The sequence below is a fragment of the Eptatretus burgeri genome, chromosome 5, assembly GCF_056783735.1.
Source record: "Eptatretus burgeri isolate ZD-2024b chromosome 5, Ebu_testis_v1, whole genome shotgun sequence".
Lineage (NCBI taxonomy): Eukaryota > Metazoa > Chordata > Myxini > Myxiniformes > Myxinidae > Eptatretus > Eptatretus burgeri.
This window is the reverse complement of record NC_140965.1, coordinates 75,833,465-75,855,492: the sequence shown is the minus strand read 5'-3', so window position 1 is coordinate 75,855,492 and position 22,028 is coordinate 75,833,465. Positions and strand designations below refer to the sequence as shown.

The 22,028-nt window shown below is 43.6% G+C and overlaps 2 protein-coding genes across 6 annotated transcripts in view; both read left to right on the top strand.

Annotated features, from left to right (window-relative positions):
• The window catches only part of RAB14 (RAB14, member RAS oncogene family), a 50,084-nt gene extending 37,546 nt beyond the window's left edge, over positions 1–12,538 (top strand). For all 5 annotated transcript variants that reach the window (XM_085882470.1, XM_085882471.1, XM_085882472.1 and 2 more), the window contains exons 5-8: positions 6,204–6,270; positions 7,072–7,159; positions 10,789–10,819; positions 10,964–12,538. In XM_085882470.1, the coding sequence (XP_085738596.1) occupies positions 6,204–6,270; positions 7,072–7,159; positions 10,789–10,819; positions 10,964–11,141 (364 nt within the window). In that variant the 3' untranslated portion in view covers positions 11,142–12,538. The remainder of the gene's footprint in view (positions 1–6,203; positions 6,271–7,071; positions 7,160–10,788; positions 10,820–10,963) is intronic.
• A 2,584-nt stretch (positions 12,539–15,122) lies between these two features.
• On the top strand, positions 15,123–17,514 carry HDHD2 (haloacid dehalogenase like hydrolase domain containing 2). The gene has a single exon (XM_085882468.1). It carries the CDS (start codon positions 15,141–15,143, stop codon positions 15,942–15,944), a length of 804 nt encoding a protein of 267 aa, XP_085738594.1. The 5' UTR covers positions 15,123–15,140; the 3' UTR covers positions 15,945–17,514.
• The last annotated feature ends 4,514 nt before the right edge of the window (positions 17,515–22,028 follow it).

The window sequence follows — 22,028 nt, the reverse complement described above, 5'->3', positions numbered from 1 at the left end:
TTTATCAATAACATCAGGCCGAGATTTTGCAGTTTTGGTAACATTGAGATTTGTTGTTGTTGTCTGAGTTATCTTACGGATTTTATCACGAAAGTGATTCTCGTGAGAACCAAAGTCCCATCTCTCTTTATATTAATGCTGCTCTCACCTCTATCAAACCAATCTAACACTTTTAATTTCACCTCCAAGGAATGAGACCTTCTTGGCTACTACTTCACTTTATCATTTTCTCCACTGATACTTGTTACACATTTTGTAGCCATAGTTTCAGCCGCTCAAAATGATTTAGCTTGGCAAAAGTGCCTGCGGTGGGTGAACGATTCGTTCAGAATGACTTGGCGCCATTGTTGGTGGTGTTGACTTAAATCCATGCTATCGCGAAAACGCATCAGAACGTGTTTTATGAGTCACTTGGATAATCAAATATAATTTCGGTTTTGAGGATCAGATCACATGGACTAAACTTGGAAGGGCACGTGGTGGAGCGCATACTCCACCACGTAATGTTTGGTCCACGAGAACATATCGGGCCCAATACATTTTTGAAATATCATGCTATACAGTACTATATCGTTTTTGGCCCTATCTCCCAATGGTGAAGAATCGCTTTAAACATTAATTCTCTTATTCGGATTCGGATCTTCACCAAAATCGAATCGATCCATCTTTGCGAGCAACAAACCCAATGTGTCCAAGTTTCGTCTTAATCCGGCCATAACTTTTTGAGATATTGTGCTATACAGTCATCCCCCCCGCTATATCGCGGTTCACCTATCGCTCCCCCGGTTCATCATGGGTTTTCCCTTGGAACGTAATTAATTTTTTCTGCGGATTCCCCCGGTACATCGCGGTAATAATATCTTCTTCTTCTTTCGGCTGCTCCCGTTAGGGGTCGCCACAGCAGATCATCCGTATGATCCGCATAGTGATTTGGCACATGTTTTACGCCGGATGCCCTTCCTGACGCAACCCTGGTCGCCTCTTACGACACATTGATATGGTACACCTATTTTGACCGGGGTATATACTGGTACTCATTTCGCCGACCTCGGAAGGATGACAGGCTGAGCCAACCCCCTGGTGTATTAATTCAGTGGCCCAACGGGGCTTGAACTCAGGACCTTTTGGATCCCAAGCCGCTGCCCTAACCACTGCGCCAACACACCAGGCTTACATCGCGGTAATAATATATAAAATATAAATTATTTAAGCAATTAATTATAACGCGTGGCGCTGGACCAGTCACACAACGCACGAGACAAAGTTTCGCTTGTGAACTTCGAATATTTTCTACTTTTTATTTTATTTTTTTTCTCCAAGCCCTACGATGCCACCCAAACGCCCTGCACCTTCTAAGGCTTCTGGCAAGGAACCGAAGCGCCAGACGAAAGTCCTGATGCTCCAGGAGAAGGTTGAGGGGCTTGATATGCTTCGGGTAGGAAAAAGGTTTGCCGCAGTTGGACGCCATTATGGTTTGAATGAATCGACCATACGCTACATCAAGGACGAAGCCAACATCAGGAGCCTATCAAACCCAATCGTGTTTATACATCGCCCAGCGTTTAATATTCACTCGATATAAATTAAACCCAATCGTGTTTATACACCAACCAGCATTTTAATATTCACTCCATAAATCAAACCCAATCGTGTTTATACATCGCCCAGCGTTTAATATTCACTCGATATAAATCAAACCCAATCGTGTTTATACACCGCCCAGCGGTTTTTTTTTTTTTTTTTTTTTTTTTTTTTTTTTGTATACCTTGTTGAGGCTCGTATGAGAGCGAACACACAACTCACAGCAAGGGGGCATGAGACAAGAGGGGTGGGAGTGGAAGGGACAAAACAGTGGGGAACAGACACATTAGGTGAACTGTGGAAGGGAGAGGGATGGGGATGGGACGGGGAACATGGCGAAGAGAAGATGGACATTACAGGGACTTTCAGGAAGGAAAGCAGGAGAAATGAAGGAAGTGGGCTTGGGTGGATTATCGGGGGTAGAAAAGATCGAGGATTTGGATGGGGGAAGATAAGAGGTGGTGGTGAACAGCTGTTTTGAAAGCCTGGAGGGAAGAATGGGAAGGAATAGAGTGAGGAAGTTTATTCCAAAGGCAGGAAAAAAGAGGAATGAAAGAGTGAAGATGAGCAGTGATTCGTGATTTTGGTAGTTTTACCAGAAGGGGGTTGTTGGCGGACCTTGAGCGCCCTGTGGAAATGTGGTGGGGACAAATCGCAGAGAGAGCAGGGGGGGGGGCAAGACTGGAGAGGAGTCTGTAGAAGACAGAAAGACCACCGACCAACCTGCGGTGATTGAGTGAGAGGCCCAAAGACTCAGCTTCATTGCGGGAGATGCCGATGATCTTAAATGCCCTGGTTTCGACAGCGTGAAGCCGAGAAAGGTGGGAGGCAGGAGCACCAGCCCAGAGGGGAGAGCAGTACTCCATCAGGCTACGGACAAAAGTTTGTAAGTGGAAAGGAGCTCAAGAGGGCCGAGGAAGGACTTTGCACGACTGAGGATTCCCAGTCGGCGACTGGCTTTTGAGGCGAGGTTGGAAATGTGACTTTCCCAGGAAAGGTCATGGCAGAAAGTGAGACCCAGAAGCTTGAAAGAAAAGACTTCTTCCAGAGTGAGATTGTTGAGAAAGTGGATGGGGGGGAGGTGTTTCTAAACGGTCCTTTCGAAGAGACATAGTGAGAGTGTGAGATTTGTCTGGATTGAAAGACATGTTCCACGTGTTGGACCAGTTTGCGATTTTTTTTTCTTTTTTTTTTTTTTCCCAGATCTGCAGTGAGTGAAGAAGCTGCTGCTTGCTGGTCTGAGGGATGACAGATGGCACGGCAGAGGGTGGAGTCGTCGGCAAAGAGAAATAGAGGATTTTCCAGAGAGTCGGAGAGATCATTGATGAAAACCAGAAAAAGAACAGGGCCCAGAATGCTACCTTGAACTCCAGCCTGCACAGGAAGAGGGGATGAAAGAATTCCATTTAGGGCCACACGTTGACTGCGACAGGAGAGGAAGTCTGCGAGCTATGAGTGGAGATGGCCTTGAATACCATGGGAAGAGTTTGGTGAGTAGTGCAGGATGCCAGACTGTCAAAAGCACGTGATATGTCCAGGGATACTGCTCGGATTTCCTGTCTGGCATTGAGGACCTCCATCCCTTGATGGGAGAGCAGAAGCAGCATATCCAGGGTAGAGTGACCTGGTCTGAAACCAAATTGATGATTGGAAATCAAGCCATTGGAGAAGAGGAAGGATTTCATGTCTGAAGCGATGATGGATTCCATAACCTTGCTGATGATTGGGAGAAGGCTGATTGGTCTGTAGTTACAGGGATCTGTTTTTGCACCTTTTTTATGCAGGGCAGTGATGTTAGCAGATGGCAGATGACCTTGGGCAAATGAGAGGGTGAATAGAACAGAGTGAGGGTGAGCAAGATCAGAAGAGCAGGCTTTGAGGACACGTGGGCTGATGCCGTCTGGACCAGTTGCAGAATCTGACTCGAGGTTTGAAAGCAAGCTCTCCACTTTGTCAGGAGAAAAGGATAGAGTCCAGGGACAGTTGGGTGCGACTGGGTAAAGTGGGTAGAGATAGTGATGGGTTTAGGACACAAGATTTAGCTGCAAACACTGAGTTTAGACATTCAGCTTTATCACGTGTGGTATCAGCAGTGCGGCCATTTGAGGTAAGGGAGGGGATGGAGGGGGAACATACACCAGAAACAGATTTGATTAAACGCCACCAGGATTTTGAGGAGGGAGAGAGGTTTGAGAGTTCAGACTTGAGATGAGAAAGATGTTGTTTTCTGGCTCTCCTGAGGGTAGATACACACTTGTTCCGAGCTTTGTGGAAGGAGCTGAGATTGTTTAATATTCACTCGATATATATCAAACCCAATCGTGTTAATGCACTGCACAGCGTTTAACATTCGCAATATAAAAATCAAACCCAATCGTGTTTATAAAAAAATAGGCATTTTTTGGGGAGGCATCCATTCATCGCGGATTTTCACTTACCGCGGGAGGGTTTGGAACGTAATCCCCGCAATAAACGGGGGATGCCTGTATATTGTTTTTGGCCCTATCTCTCAATGGTGAAGAATCGTTAAAAAAATTGTAGTAGTCGTAAAAAAAAAATTCTTGTCGCACAACCTGTCCCCAAAATTTCATCTGAATCCATCCACAACTTTTTGAGATCCTGTACACAGACAGACAGAAATGGGTAAAAACATAATCTCCTTCAACTTCAGTGGCGGAAGTAATAACTGTCTATTTGGAGTGAAATCTGAAATTGTTAAATCTCCGATGTTTTGGTTTTTGCAGTATGTCCAATTAACAATCGGCTTGCTATTGCTTTCCAAGCCAACTGTTCCTTATCAACCGTTTTTATTGGAGTGCTTGCTTGAGTGCTTCAGCCACTCGGTGAGAGCTCTACAAGCTGCTTGGTTGCAAGCCGTGGCGATACACAGCAAAAGTATTCGCACTGTCACTTTGAATACATTGATTGACTTGAACAAAGTTCAGGCCCCACCCACCTGCGTTTGCCTCCGCGGTGTCGTTTGGTGCCTCGGGCAGTGGCTCGCCTGCTGAAAATGTGAAATTTTATTTTGCATGACGTTTCCCCTTTTGTGTGATCTGTTTTCATTTTATGACCTGTCACTTTGACGTAGATACACATGTATATAAAAAAATTCAACGCTTCGTTTATTTATTTTTCAATCGTGTATTTGGAATACTTGCATGAGTACCTCAGCCACTTGGCGAGTGCTCTACAAGCTTCCGTGGAAATATTGTGGCTCTTCTCTGGGGATATCCAGTTTGGAAAAATAAATTGGATTACAATGAGTAAAAAAAAAAAAAAGTTTTCAGTGGGTTCAAAGCAATTGTTCACCACACCATGGCAGGATAGCTGAGGTACGCATGATCGTTCTCAGCTGTCTAGCCTGGGTTTGAATCCTGACCCAGCTATAAACTGTCATCCCAGTGTTTCACAGGCAGGGTGATTTCATCAATGTGTGTGCCATCCCTCGGATGAACATTAAACTGGGCATCACATCTGCCGGAATTCCCCCCCCTCCTCCCCTCCCCTCTCTTTACCCTCTACTCTCAATCTTCTCTCTTCCTCTTCCTCTCTCCCCTCCCCCCCAAAAAATTCCCGTCAACAAAGGGACGGGTTGTATTTGCCTATTATATTACACTTTAACAGTTGAGTGATATAATTGCTACAACTAATGATTGTCTTGTGTATGACAACTTTGAAGAAAAAATAAATTTTGCAGGATATGTTGTGGATCAAGTTAAAGCTGAACTTTAACATTGTTGTGTAGGAAGTTGTATTGACTGACTTCCCATTATAGAAATGAGAATCAAAACTATGAGCAGAGGAAGTTGCTGACATGTCAGTGTTGTTTTTTTAAAGTGAGTGAATACAGTCTGCACCAGTTTGGCTGACCCCGAGTCGAATGCTCAGCTAAATTCGTGAATGCTTTTTTTTTACCAACAATGTTATTTTTTTTTTCCATCTTATCACATCCATCTTAAAAGAGCTGACAAGTAAAAGTGCTTTGTATTTTTTTTGTTTTTTTGCATTCAAGGTTTGCAGATTAATGGCTTTGGCTCTTGACAGGGGAGAGTCATTGTTCTTGGAAACTAATGTGCTATAAATGGATTCTGTTGACTTGAACATGAAAATCATTTCAGTGCAACATGAACCAACTATTTTATCCCTATTGTGTAATTGAAAATCAAATGCTCCACTTTTCTTGCTTTCGTCTTGGTAGTCCTGATAAACTGCAGAGCATCCATTAAAATTTGCCAAGCACACAGGATGAAACAAAACTTCAAAGCACGCGAATGACTTTGATCATGACGTTGACTATTTCATGACAGTGATTTGATTTGATCACTCGGTTGGAACATCAGATTTTTCTCGATGTCCTTTCGATTATGATAATGGAGGAAATGAGGGAACTGATGTCGGACCTTTGTGCATTCAAAGGCCGCCTCTGTTGCAACCTGTTTATTTTGGAACATTGCTCACTGCCAATCCAGTTCGTGGTAATCGTGCAGACACACTTCAAGAAGGTGTATACAATATTTGTCAGTACCGGTGCTTGGTTTGTAAAACTGCACATTTAAATAATTCCTTGGTTACATTTGCTCTCCTGTCACTGTACTTAATAGCGTGCATTTCTCTTCCAGGCGGAGCACATACAATCATTTGAGCAGCTGGTTGACTGATGCTCGGAACCTCACCAACCCAAATACGGTATATCCCTCTCCAAATTTTCCACTTGTTGGCAAACCTGCAACGTGTGCTATGATTATTTATGATCTTTTTTTTGTCATCTGCTGACAGTAATTTCTCAAACTTGTGGTCATGTTTTTGGGAAAGTGTTGACTCCTTCCTTATTGTCGTCGTCCTCAATTTCGCTCGAAGCATATCTCGACTTTGATTTCAAGTGTGTGGTTGTGGTATTCAAAAGATTTAAAAGCAACCTCGGCTTGAATTCGAAGCATGAGATGTTTACACAAAGTTGGTCTTCAAATTCCTATCCATAATGCATTGAGGATCTATCAGAGATTGTCTGTTTGGAAAATAGTGACCTATTGTAACCTTTGGAAGTAAAGCTGTTATTGCTCGCAAACCATTGTTTCAAACTTCAGCTCTGTTTAAAAAGTAAATCCTTGATATGTCATCAATTTAAGGATCTTTAGAAAATGCCTTGATTTGAGAGAGAACTGCATAAATCCCTCTGATCAAACTTTAAGACTGAACATTGTCTTCTTCTTTTATTTTATTTTTTTCATGCTATTTTTACATTGGTGAAAGCATTGTTCTTTATTCCCATATTAATGTAGAGGCTACTTTTAGCTTTGCCGTTAAAAGTTACGCTGGTGCAGTTTTGCCGTTTTTAGCATTCTTTATATTCTTAACAATGGACCTTTTTGTTGACCATGGAAGAGGAAAGTATTTAGTCGGTTTGGCTTTCAGCCCCCAGACTGCAATGAGCACATATTTCCATTGAATAAATTGATTGTGTTGCTTTGCTCTATCACATTCTTGTAGGTAATTTTTCTGATCGGAAACAAGGCTGATTTAGAGGCTCAACGTGATGTGACTTATGAAGAAGCCAAACAGTTTGCTGAGGAGAATGGTAAGTTGAAAACTTACTGATTGTAAAATGCTTCGTTTCTTTTTTTATTATTTATTTATTTGTTTTTAAGTCTAGCTTATCCATGATTTCAACACTTTCTGCCCATGCTTAATGTTTTCTTGGGGGGTTTTTAAAAACTGTTTTGCCAAGGCTTTTGATGAGCTCTGATACTTGGTTGAAATTGGCCCACAGCAACTTCAAAAAACACTTCCATCAAATAGTTATTGTCAACTCATTGTCGGAATTTTATTTTCACAAATGCAATTGAGGCAAATGGGTGAACTTGGCTATAATGGATGGTCAACAGACTGACAAAAATGTGGAGGTGAAGAGGTGGATAAGAATGCTCAGGCGTGTTACATCGAGTGAATATAGTATGTCTGATCTGTTGTCTTGTGCATTTCTCGTGTCTTTCTCGTCTTTGATACCTCTCGCAACTTGGATAAATAATTATTAAACTTCACCCTTTGTTACCATGCAGTAATACAGTGGAGGGTCGGTATTCCAATAGGAGTTGTTTCTGCAAGGCAGTAGACTGGCAAGTGAAAATATTCTGCTCTGGCTGTGGCTTGCACAAGGAGTGTGGGTGGGGGGGGGGGATCAAGGGGGTGTTATGAGAAAACATAACAATGCATAGATAGTATTGATTTGTACTTTGTGCTCACATTTCATTTGTGCAGTTTAATTGATGTAGGGATTAATGAATTTTGAAAATTTTCGTTTTGGAAATGAAAAAAATCTTGCAAAACCACTTGGAATCGAGATGAAATGAAAGAATGTAGTTGTAGTGTAAGGAACTCTTTACCTTTACAAACCAATTAATATAATTGTTGTATTGGCTTGAGTACAATACCTTTCTGATAATATGGTGAGCCACCAAAAACTTGTGCACGCAAAATAAAATGCAGAAGGTTTCCTCCACCGGAGGTTTGAAAGCAGCACGGCCATACGACATTTCTGCTTGTTAATGAAGAACTCGTCCATATGCAATCATAGACAGGAGACGTAATTCAGCTCTTCGATAGTAGACTATCGACATCCGTATGTACGATTGTGGACAGGAGATTGGCAAACAAGGGATGTGGGTAAGAATGAGGGGTCGAGGAGGATGGAGGGGGTGGACAAGATGAAGATGGAAGGAAAAACTTAATTTTGTCGGGGGGGGGGGGGGTGGGTGTCGAGGAGGGTGGAAAAGATCATGGATTTGGATTGGGGATGATCTGAGATGGTGGTCAACAGCTGTCTTAAAGACCTGCACAGAGGAATGAGATTGAAGAGAATGTTGAAGTTTTTTTCAGCAGGTGGGGAAATAATGTTGTGGAAATGGGCCCTGAGTGTGTTATTAAATATAGGATCAGCCCAGATCCCCCCTTAAAGCTATGTTTCGCCCGGTTGTTTGGTAATCGGACGTTACATGTGTGTCGGGACGTGTAGCAGGCTGTCCAGTGTTCATACATTGGTGGTGTACCGAGAGGCACCGTTCTTCTTCTTGCCCCCACCCGGCGCTCTGACAGTCAAGCCGTGCCGACGACCCATTGGCGGAGGGCTGCTGCGGTCTCGAGCGATGGACCAATCACGGGTCCCCAGAGGCGGTTCGTAAGGTCCGCCCCAAAAAGGCAAAAGGAACTGGCGGCTTTGTGAGTCTGGGATCTGTTTTCGTGAGAAGAGTGACCCCAAGAAGGCAAGGGAGAAACTGCTAGTGTGGAGTCTGCGATCGGCTTTGTGAGAGGCCCGCCCCGAAAGGAAGTAGCTGCTTTGTCGGTCTGGGAACTGCAGTGAGTCGGCGATCGGCTTTGTGAAGAGTGGTTTTGGCCGGCTGTTCCTCCTCGGTTATGGATCCAGCCTGAGGTCATCCACAGGTTGATTCTGAGTCCAGTCACAGAGCCTCTGACTGTCCTTACTCACTGCATGGCTCGACACGTCTTGTGATTACCATCGATCTGCCTGTGGAGCCCAACACCCCGATTTGGCCTCGTCTGGTGAACAGGCCAGGCCTGGATTTGTATACTGGACCTTGTGAGAAACCAGCTGGAATGCACCATAGATCTTTCGCTCTTGTGCCGTCGACCTTACGCGGGCTGGACGCGCCGCGGCATGCGCGAGCGGTGCTGGGAAAAGGAATACGAGCGCCATCTTGCCATGCTGCATGCTCGAGCTTGGGTGCTCGAATCGGTTGACATCTGCTTCTCACGAGCCGCATTCGTGCCTTCGACAATTTTCCTCTCGTTCATGAGGCACTACCAAGTACTCCGTGTCTTGTCTGCATGTCTAAGGTTTATTTCGCGAGGGCCCCCTTCGAAACCCGTATCCGTAGCTCCCTAGTTAAGAGCGGGTTATCGATTAATTGTAACGTTCGTGAATGTTTTGCTTGTGTTGTGTTTCCCCGATGTGTCCCCAATAAATCTGGCTGATTCATATGAAAGTTTCTGCCTTGAATTTATTCGTGCCTTGCTGAGGAACAATCCGCTCGTTTTTTTATTTTTAAACCAAACGGGCTACGGACTTGCAGACTTCGCTCGGTCTCTGACAAACCCAGTCTGTAGCCGGCGTCTATTTCCCCAACTGGTAAGGCCCAGGTGTACTTTGGTATCGCGATCCGAGGCATGTGACCTGAGACCTGTGCCGAACTAGCCGGCATTGTAACCCCGGAGACGGCGGTGCTGTTAAGTGACGCCGAATCTTCAACATTTGGCTGTCAAGAGTAGGGTGCAAATTCCGCCACCGCCTAATCCAGAACAACAAGACTTGGTACTTACAATATGTAATTCTAATAGTTGATGCTCTTCATTCAAATGTGGCCAAACACCATTCAATGGAATGCAAGTCCAACAGTATGAAGCCAAATGTGCAAGTACCGTTTCGCTGCTGTTTGTCTTATTGATTTCACAAGACCAAGTTAGTGTCATGCTGCTTTATTTGGATTCTTCTTGCCACGTCCTCATCCATAATAAGATGATAAATCTTTGAGATCAGTTCGGATGACTTCATCGAAGGGACTCTCCTATATGCTGCAAAATAATTGCTAGATGAAATCACCAGACTTGGTGATGTAATGGTTAGCACATCCGATCCGAGTGGGAGGCCAGCAGTTTTAACCCTGGCCGAGTCGCACCAAAAACTTTTAAAATGGCACATGCAGCTTCCTTTCTTGATGTCCAGTATTTTAAAGAATAAGAACACTGACAAAGCCCATAGGTTGGCATCTAATAGGAAGAGGAAAGGCCTCACTGAGTGCCCTGGAGGTGAGGGCAGCTCCCCCCAAGCTCTGTGTCTGTGTGCATGTACCACTACGATCCTTAGATCCTGGAAATGGATAAATAAATAACAGGCCAGTGATTGAAGTATGCCAAGCCAAAAAAAAGGGTTAATAGCGTTGACCCTTTGTTGGAGTAATAAAACTCTTGCTCTGATGAAGGGTTAACACCCAAAATGTCAGCTTCTTCTTGCTTTCCATGGCAGTTAGTGTCCCTCTATCAACATCCTGTTGATTGCAACCATTATTCTCCCTGTCCACCGATGCAGATTAACACTCACCTTCACCAGCAAAACTGGTCGTCCTTTATTCCCAAATAAATGCTAGTTGATTAAGTGTTTACCTGCTGAGTGTGAAGACCTCCTTCTCATTACAGGTTTGCTGTTCCTGGAGGCAAGTGCAAAAACGTAAGAACTGCTTGATTTTGTATTCTCATTGGTTCACCAAGCATTTCACCTCAAGTGTGTTGTAGATTTGCATCCATTTTGACCTTGTATCGGATGAAAGCAACTTGACCAAATTGTTGAATCATTACCCCCTGTTCAATTCAGGGGTGACAATGTAGAGGAAGCTTTCCTGGAGACTGCGAAGAAGATCTACCAGAACATTCAGGATGGAAGTCTCGACCTGAATGCTGCAGAATCTGGTGTCCAGCACAAACCAGCTACATCCCAACCAGGACGGCTACCAAATGACACTCAGCCAGCTAAGGATGCTTGCTCCTGCTAGATTAAACTTGACCTTGTTGTTCTTCCTTATCCACTCTTTGCTTTCTCTGCAGCTTAACTGACCCCCCCCCCCAATTCCCCTTCACATTGTGGCCAATGCCATTGAACATCTGCACTCGCAATTTGGAAATTTGTCTACGAACCCGTGCCTCCCCCCCCCCCTCGATTGTCTGTTTTTGTAACAATTTAGACTTGTGTTACTGTTGAGACTGCACACTAATGTGTTCCTGAAATCTTTCCTCTTTTTGTGGGCTGGGAGAGGTATTCATTATCCTTTTCTCATTGCTTGGAGGGTAGATCACATGGCCTTATGAAAATGTTAATTCCAGTAAAGGAACTTCGAGTTGAATGTTGGTGATGGTAGGTTGGGGTAGGAAGGTTCGAGATGGTATTGGTTTTTTTTTGTGAGGTGAGACGTCATCTTATTTTGGCTGCTACTTCTCTCCTTTCTCAGCATTGTGCATTATTATTTGTAAATATTTGCTTTTCTTCCTTCGTGGTGTGTTTGACATCCAATTTGCATGCAATAATTTGGACCGTGCCGAGTTAAAAGTTGGACCCTTTGGCAAGGGTCTTGCTTGATTGTACACTATCTCAGTTGACTCTGCAGAATCAGCACAATTGTACGTCTCCGTCTCCTCATTCTACACATTTTCCTCCACCCTTCTACAGTACAAGCATGTGCTGCATTGTTTGCAGAGAAGTTTCAAGCACTTTTTATAAATACCCTCCTTTAAAAAAAATTTTCTTTTGCACATTTGTGGCTGATTGAGTTTGGGAAATTGTGATCCTTGTTGTTCGGAGAGTTGTAAACGGGCATGGTGAGGGCAGATTTCCACTTGGAATACGAACACGTTCCTTGCTGTACATTGTATACCATGGTAGTGAGTGACGGTTTCTCTTGGGAAGGTTATCCAGTCATTTTTCATGCTGTGGTTCGTTGTATGTGATTTATTTTCTATTTTGCAACTTGTTCAATTTGAGACTTCATTGCTTTATTTTTAAGCTGGCTGTTGTGCTTGTGCATCTGTGGGACCACAATTTTAGATGGTTTCTGGTATTCTGATCCTCCTCCCCCCCCCCCCACCCTCTTTCAATCAAAAGGTCATATCTGATCACCTCCACATATCCATTTATTCTCCCTGACTCTGTAATTAGCTTGCAATAATCAGAGCATAAACTGTACTGAATTATTGAAATTGCTCTTTAATTTGTAAATAAATCCTGACGTGGAATGTTGCTTTTGTTCCTTGCCCCCTCCCATCCGTCCCCCTCAAATTATAGCATGCAAAATTGACCCCCAATGTGTGAGCAATCAAGGTTAACTTTTTTGCACATGGTATACATACACTTTTATATATATTAAAAAAAAATTAATAAAAACCCTTGACCCTCGAAGCATTTATTTGATTTATTTTCAAATGAATTTATTCCTAATTAATTGACTGGCCCATAAAGCAGCCTTCATTGATTGTCCTGTTTTTAGCTCACCTGGACTTTAGTCGCGTGAGCTTGCGCAATCGAGCAGTGTCCATAGGTGAATGAGCGAGTCAGTCCGTCCGTAAACACTTCAGTCATCATCGCTTGAACCAAACACGATTTTTAATGAAACTTGGCCACAAGCTTCATATCTGATTGGTGTGGGGGGGGGGGTTTGACCCCCCCCCAAAAAATACGTATTTACTCGCTTCTCCAAAACTCACATTATTTCGATGAAATTTGACCACAACCTTCATACTGTGATGTACCAAAGTTTGTTCATGGCAATCAAAAAAAAAAAGTCAAGGGGGTTTGTGGAGGGTTTGAGTGACTGTTGTTCCTGATCCAGGTGAGCTTCAGGATGCATGGTCCTATATATATATTTTTTAATTCCTGAAATTATGCTAATTGCTGCCATTGGCTTTTGTCCGTTTCCTATGGTAACCATTTGACATTGTGTTGTGTACATGTCTCCTTTGTACCAATGCACACAAGACATGCCAATGAGTTTGAAAGCAGTCCTATCTTGGTTTCTTTGAAGGGCATGTGCTATAAAATAGGTGACTTTAAAGTTTATTTGCACTTCATTGCTGAATTATTTTGCACCAAACTTGCAATTTTCCTTGGTTAGTCAAACTGGTGTTTTTTTGTAGGATTGAGCACATTTTGCATGTTTGCTTCTGGTTCCCCTGGTTACATGGAGATCCTTCCAAGTCCATTTCCCAAGGCTTTCATAGCTCGGTTGACCACCTCCCCACACCATTTGCTTACCTGCTTGGCAGAATCTTTCCAGGTGGTCCTTCTTCCTTCCTGGCTTTTAGCAAAGCCCCAGAAGGGGAAAACTGACTGAATTTGGACCATGCTCTTAACCTTGCATTCCATTACAACGTGATGCAAGCAAGTCAACCATCCAGGCCATTAAGACATAGTTCACATCGTATGCTGCCTTTGTGGCTGCTGGTTGCATCATTGGTTAGTGGTGCAGCTATGCCGCTGATGCAGTGCCCCTATTTCCAGTATACTGGTGCTCATTTCGCCGACCTCGGAAGGATGACAGGCTGAGTTAACCCCTTGGTGTAAATTCAGTTGAAAACGGGGCTCAAACTCAGGACCCGAGGATCCCAAGCCACCACCTTAACTGCTAAGCCAACACGAGGCTCAACACATAGTTGAATCTATACATACATGTTTGGACAAAAAAATAGGACCACTGAACCTGTAGCTTATCTGGGCCCTGTCCGAATGTTCCAACCCAAATTTGGTAGCATTCTCACCGGTGGGTCAGGAGAAAATTTTTGAAGGAATTAAAGTCTGTCATTTTGACCTTCTTACAATGAAGTGATTGTGTAATCCCTGTTACCCATCAGGAGCGACATATTGCTGCCAAATTTCAGTGGTGTGGGTGGAGATGTCGAAATGGGAGACAGGCGGTGCACGATGATGATACCTTATCTGGAATTCCAATTCCAGAAAAGCTAAAAGCTGTTGGGGGAAAACGCACGCACGCACGCACATGCATACATACATACACTCACACAAACACATACATACACACACACATACATACACACACACACACATACATACACACACACATACATACACACACACACACACACACATACATACACACACACATACATACACACACACACACACGTATACGCACACGTATACGCACATGTATACGCACACGTATACGCACACGTATACGCACACGTATACGCACACGTACACATACATACACACACACGTATACGCACACGTATACATACACATATACACACACAGACATGCACATATACATACACATACACACGTACACGTACACGTGCACACACGTGCACACCAACTCCCAAGCCTTGGGGACACCAGGGTGTTCACAATAAAATATAAGGGACCATTGTAGTTTGAGCTTATCTTGACCCTCGCCTCATGTTGTAACCCAAATTTGGTAGCATTCTGATTGGTGGGTCTGGAGAGGTAGAATATTTTTAAAAGGAATTTATTGTCGGCTATTTTGACCAACATCGTCACGTGACCAGAAGAAGCTTCGTCATTCCTGGTGACAGTGTTGGAGCGGAACGTTGCCACCAAATTTCAGCCACAGCGGTATGGATGGTGCGTGATGATAATACCTTGTATGGAATTGCTAATAATGCTGAGTTTATATTGCGCTTAATAAAAATTTTTGACATTATAACATTGAAGACGCGAAGCATGGTGGGGGGGTTTGCGATGACGCGGCGCTCCAGTTATTATTCCATCTTCTCTCAGAATATATACATTATATCTCACAGGGTTAGGTAGATATACTCTATCTGGCAGAATAAACCAGGTGGTAATTTTCGGGTAGTCTGGCGTCTTTAATACTTTCAAAGCGGTCTTCGAGTCCGATTGGTTAACAGTGAACCCAAAACAGGCGTGACCGACACAGATGGCCTTTCACATTGCGTGACCGAGATGACGTCACGATTGTTTGGTGGAAGACGCCCCTGCGTGGCAACATTGGGGAGAGCATATGTTCCTCGCTCGAATGATGGCGCGACCACTGCGTGCCGTGTTCATTGACCTGAGCGGGACGTTGCACGTCGAGGACACGCCGGTCGCAGGTGCGAGCGTCGCTCTTGCGAGACTGCGGGAGGCTGGTGCGGTCGTGCGCTTCGTCACGAACACCACCAAAGAGAGTAGCCGCTCGCTCTATGATCGGCTCCGGCGAATGGGCTTCGAGTTACACGCAAGCGAAATGTTCACGTCTCTCTCGGCCGCCAGGGACGTGGTGAAGATGATGGACGTGCGGCCGTTGTTGCTGCTCGCACAAAGTGCTCTGGAGGACTTCGGTGAGGTGGACACGTCGAGGCCTAATGCCGTGCTTGTGGGGCTCGCTCCGGACAAGTTCAACCGCGAGACTCTCAACGAGGCTTTTAGCCTGCTCATGGAGGGGGCTCCTCTCATTGCGGTGCACAAGGCACGCTATTACCGGAGGGCCGACGGACTCTCTCTTGGACCCGGTCCATTCGTTGAGGCGCTGAGGTTCGCCTCGGGGGTCGAGCCGCAAGTGGTGGGTAAACCGGTCGCGACTTTCTTTCAACGAGCCCTGGCCAACGCGGGCTGCGAGGCGCACGAAGCCGTGATGATCGGAGACGACGTATGCAGTGACGTGCAAGGGGCACAGGCTGTCGGGATCATGGGCTTCTTGGTGCAGACTGGCAAATACAGGATCGGGGACGAGACGACCGTGGAAGATCTACCTGCGGGGACTTTTCCCGACTTTCCAGCAACTGTGGAATTCTTATTGAAAAACTTCAACTTTGGATCCTCTTAAGGGTCGTGTTCAATCGCCCTGTACATAAATCGCAGTACTTGCACACGGCAGTGATGGCCGTCACTTTGGGCAAGTCTCAAGTCACCGTCGTATTACTTCAACTTGTGTCAAGTATCACATTTACTAATAAACCCATTGGAGTGCAAGCTGTTGAAGAATTGTAAAACGCAGGGCTTCATTTAATGGACCCAGTTCATTTGTGGAGGCGTTCAAAATCCCCTGAACGTTCTGAAAAATCAAGTTGCTGTTTGTTTTGTTTGTTTGCTTGTTTTGTCAGTCATACAGCAGACGTTTTTTGGTTTGTTCCAGCAAACATTAATTTATGGAAAATTTACTTCTTATATTTACTCGAACATACAGTATGCACAGAAACATGACAGAAGTAAATGGACACCTTAAATTTATTCATTTCTTCTGTATCAAGCAGTTTCACTCTGTGATTTGTATTAATATTCAACGATTTATTTGCGGAAACGATTTCCTGGGTCTTGTACGTCAATTAACTCTACCTCGAACCCAGGGAGTACACGACCTTTCCGATTTTCAAAGGACGAATTGTTGGTCAATCGGAAGGTGGAGTCAGCCAGCGTCGGATAGCTCAGAACCTTGGCATTCCGCTTTTTACGGTCAATTCACCAGCGAAGGCAAGGAATCCACAGCTTCCCGTTTTGGTCGAGCTGGGCCCTCAGAAAGGTGTCTTCGAGCTGTCAAGCGGTCCATTGAGAAAACTCCCCGTTGCAAGGCAGCAGATGTTGCAGAGGAGGTCCAAGTTAGCTCAAGAACTGCCATGCGGTACCTTCATCAACTGGGCTACTTTGTGAGAGCAGCTCAGAGAAAACCTCTTAGACCAGCCAACATTCAAAGGAGAAAGAACTGGGCTGATGAGATGGCCATCATACCTTTGGAGTTTGGCAAACTGTCATTTTCAGAATGAGTCCCAATTTGCTCAATTTTCTGAGAGTGAATGTGTATGGGTCTGCAGACTTCCCAGTCAAGAGTTCTCTTTGAACCGATTGCAGCTAACTGTCAAACACGGTGGTTTTTCAGTGATGGTGTGGGGAACAATCTGGAGCATTGGGCAGTCAGAGCTTGTGGAGTGTGTTGGCAACATCAACTCTAAGATATACATTTATATCCTTGAGGATGGACACCTCCCTGTCTTCTCCACTGGTCATATGGTCAAAAACAACTCTCTGTTCATGGCAGATGGAGATCCATGCCACACTGCAAAAAACACCAAAGAATGGCAGGACAGAAATGGGATCAAGCGACTTCCATGGCCAAGTCAGTCTCCTGACATGAATCCCATTGAACACCTCTGGGCCATATTGATTTGAGCTGTGTGGAAAAAGTCCAGGAAACTAACATCACGGGCAGAATTTCTAACCCGTTTGCGTGAAGCCCGAGCAGGAATCCCACAAGAGAAAATTTCGGAACTCATTAGTTCAATGCCCGAAAGAGGAAAAGTGTTGAAATCTGCAAATGGCAAGTTTACAAAATATCAGTTGTATGTATTAAAATGGATCAAATGTACTTCAAATGTTTAATAAATAAATTATTTTTAAAATCATGGTGTCTATTTACTTCTGCCATGTCTTTGCGCGACGAGTCAGTACCTCAGTTTATAATGTATTGGCTGTATCGGGCCGAGTACTCACGTGGCCGAAACAAGTGAAAGTGGTTTTAAATCCTTGCTTTGGTACATAGATTATGAAAAGGTATGATGGATGTGCAAAATTGGAAGTTTATCAATAAACCAGGGGTCTATAATGTTCTTCAGTTTATTAATGATGAAAACGCATTTTCTCCTGAGACATTCTTATTGGTTCATGAGCACCAGCCAGTGACCACAATATTCGTTATGTCTGTGTGTCTGTTTGTCTGTGTCTGTCTGTCTGTCCAGAGCATAACTCCGTGGACTTTGATCCGATCTTGATGAAATTTGGTTATGTGTTCGATATCAATGTCCAGTTGTGTTTTCCTGGATGAGGACGTGCTATGCCCATTGTGGGTGGAGACACGCCCGAAAAATAGCCATTTTTAGGGGGTCGTCGGATTAAAAATCTATCTTCTCCTCGGGAATTGACTGAATGGAATGGGTTCTTCGGTATTTGAATGACAAAATGAATTATCTAAAACTTGTCATCCGATTTTTCATTTTCGTCACAAGGTCAAAAACTTAGAAAATTGCGAATTTTGACATAAGCTCGAATGAGCTAAGATCCTCATCCTCTTAATGATGGCGTCATAAAACTAATATGACGTCATTGTGATGTATCAGGTTTACGATAAATTATCTGTGCTTATGCCTGGCTTGTTTCCCGCAAACAAAATTGAAACGGCTTGCTTTAGTACAGTAGATTGTCAACATTTTACCAGAATCATTCAAAATGTGAATAAAGTGTTAAAACTGGTACACATGACTACTTTTATCTGCTCTTTCATATAAGAGCAGGACACATATGATCAGACTATCTTGAATTTCAAAATGGCCACCACCGAAAAATATTTTTTACAATATATTGGTCACCAAGAGGCCTAAGCACTTGAATAAAGTCATCCAATGTCATCACACACAAGGAATCCAATAAACACACTTAGAATGCTCCATTTTCAGTCTTTCTGCTTTAAAATCGAAATGAGACCCTTTCATAAATAACTAAATACTTAAAAGTGTTTGCTTGATGTTTGATATCCAAATGCTATGAGCATGTAGAAATGGCGTTATCCAATTTAATTTTCAATATAATGTTTTGAAAGGTGTTATAATTCTAAGAGTCTGTCTGTCATTCGCTCTGAAACTATCGTCCGCGGTCGTTCCAGCTGTCAGTCGATCAATGCGTTTCAGAGAACATCCCCGTGCATGGGTCAATCACTATCACTCTTTGCATGCGTGAATATGATCTGTATTGCAATTGATGCACTAAAAATCAGTTGCTGTCTGAAAATAATGAGATTTATGCATGTATTGATGTGTATAAGCAGAAATATATGTTGTAAATTGTAATTGTGGTGGACTAACATTTTCCCTCCCTTTTTTCAGGACATTTGATATGGTGATACCATTGCACTGACATGCTATAATGATGTCCAAAAAGTGCAAGATAATCGATGCTGGTGAAGGTGCATCTTCTAAAAGACATTGCCCAGAGAAAACAGCCTTGATTGACTGGAAATTGTGTGCAATTTGCCAACAGGACACCGAAGAAAAGCTTGTTAATCCCAGCATAGCTAAATATAGAGGAAGTGATAAACAATGTGGCTACAAACTATTTGCTGAGAATATTTTGGAGTTTCATCAAATTGATGCCTTACCAGAGGATATTGATATTGTGGAGATGGCATTGAAGCCACGCTCAGAACAAACCAGACAGTATGGCACAAAAGCTGCAGAAACAGGTTTGACAAAAGCTCCAACGAGCTCAGAAAAATAATTCAAAAGAAAACCTGGAATATGAGACAAGTTCTGTTAAGACCAGGCAACGCAGCGTGGGTTCAATGGCAAGGACATCTAATTGTTTCTTTTGTGAAGAAGATGACACAAAGGAGTATCTCCATGACACAAGGACTGACAAAATTGCTATTCGAGTTCGTCGTTATGCACATGTGTTACAAGATAGGAAACTGTTGGGAAAGCTCTCTGAAGGTGACATGCATGCCTTAGATGCTCGGTATCATCTATCATGTCTGACTTCCGTCACCAACCGTGTGCGGAAACATTATGCTCAGCATGAAAGAGACACCCAAAGCACTAAAGTCGATAGTCTCATACTTGGTGAGCTAGTTTCGTTCACAGAATAATTCCGCCAAGATGAAACGTCTTCAGATTGTCAGATATGGGGCGACTTTACGAGTCCAGATTAAGAGAAGAAGATGCAGACTTTTCTGGAAAGGTCAATACAACACGACTGAAGGAGAGACTGTTGTGCTTGATCCCAGATATGAGAGCTTAAACTCAAGGAAGAGATATGATCCTCATGTTTAATTCCGACATTGGAGAAGCGATTAAAATAGCTTGCTCCAAGAATTATGATGATGATACAATCCACTTAGTTCCTGTCACAGTGTCGCTAAGTTATCCACACAAGATAAGGAGCTATATCGCACACAAGATACCAATGCCATCTCTTCCCAAGAGTGCAACATAGAATCTTCTCTAGCTCCATGCAACCACGAAGAAGCTGATACGAGGTTATTCTTGCATTCTCTCCGTTGTGCACAAAATGGCCATCACAGAAGCCTGATCAGGTCAGTCGACACTGACGTTGTTGTCCTTGCAATTGCCATATTTCACGCTTTATCCCTTGACGAACTATGGGTTGCATATGGAGTCAAACACCACAGGTTAATACCGGCTCACACGATTACAAACAGTGTTGGTGAAAATAAGGCCAAAGCTCTTCTGTTCTGGCTGTGACACGTCGTCGTCATTCAGTGGTATTGGGAAGAAAACCGCTTGGGACACCTGGACCAATTTCCCTGATATAACGGACACTTTCTTGAGTTTATCCCAAGAGCCTTCATCAGTCTCAAATGAGAATGTGTGTCAACTGGAAAAGGTTCGTCATACGTCTTTATGATAGAACCAGTGAATGCACCGGGGTGAATCAGGCAAGGAAGCTTCTGTTCGCAAAAATAAGACTAATAGATCGCCTACCCCCCACAAAGGCAGCCCTCACGGAACATATCAAGAGGTCCACATACCAAGCAGGACACATCTGGGGCCAAAGCGCTGATATCTAAGCAGCAGTTACCAAGCCCATGTGACTGGGGATGGATGAAGAACGCCATTGAACGGTGGATACCTTTCTGGACAGCACTTGCCGAGGTGGCCAAATCCTGCACAGAGCTGATCAAATGCGGCTGCAAAAAGGCATGCAGACCACCATGCAAATGTTTCTGTGCATCTCTCCCGTGCACTGAATACCCTTGGAGATAGATGGCTTTAATCAGAATTTTGGGTAAGGATGGTTTGATAGGTCTACTCTATGTAAAAAAGGGTGCTGAATCCAAAAAAAGCAGTCTTATTGACCCCACTCAAGGCAAAATGACCATTTTAACCCCTTTTTGACCAAATATGACCATATTTGGTCAAATTACATTGGGTAGGTGGGTTTAATCAGAATTTTAGGTAAGGCTGATTTGACAAGCCTACTTGAATGTAAAAAAGGGTGCTGATTCCAAATAAAACCATCTTATTGACCTCAATCAAGACAAAATGACAATCTTAACCCTTTTTGGCCAAATATTCCCTTATTCTGTCAAATAGTGGGTTTAATCAGAACTTTAGGTGAAGATGATTTGACAAGCCTATTTTAGGTAAAAGAGGGTGCTGATTACCAACAAAGCAGTCTTATTGACCCTATGTAAGACAAAATAACTTTTTGGCCAAATATGAATAGGCCCCAGTGTTGAATATTGTTCTGGGAAATATCAATATTTCAAATATTGATATTTGCAAGCTTTCCATTTACCCTTTCAATTTACTACATTCAATTAGTCATTTCCATTCTCATCATCATCACTGTCTTCTTCATCCTCTGAATCATCATCAGTAATACAATCATTGTCATAATCATCCTCATCTCCATCTGTGACATCTTCTGGTTCCATGGTTTTAGAAAGAATAGTTGGCATCTGTCTGCCGGTAAACCAGAGTGGTACAAAATCTCTGTTGACCTCTTTCCAGCCGTGATCTGTGGGTTGAATGTTCTCTCGTGGATATCTTAGATGTGCGTGCTTCCAGAGATATGCCACGTAATTGCACCGTGCCAATTTTTGCATCAGAACATTTTTGCAGGGTGGGAGCATGCCTGCATCAAGTCCCTTTATTTTCTCCAATGGACTGTCTGGATCTGTCGGTTTGTATTTCTGTAGGAAGATTTTCAACCTGGCGTCATTCACGGATGATAATGTTCCCTGACCATAGAGTGAACACGCATATCTTTCTACAAGGCTGTCATCATCATCAAAGGCGGTTGTCTCTCCAAGCATGCTGATGCCTCGAGATGGAGAGCACTCTTCTGAGCTTTCTTCAATGGGTTCACCTTTCCCTTCCTGAAGAAAGGCGACATGTAGTCGCAT

Excerpts from the sequence above, each read along its gene's own strand:
- HDHD2 (XM_085882468.1), top strand. The coding sequence starts at position 15,141 with ATGTTCCTCGCTCGAATGATGGCGCGACCACTGCGTGCCGTGTTCATT.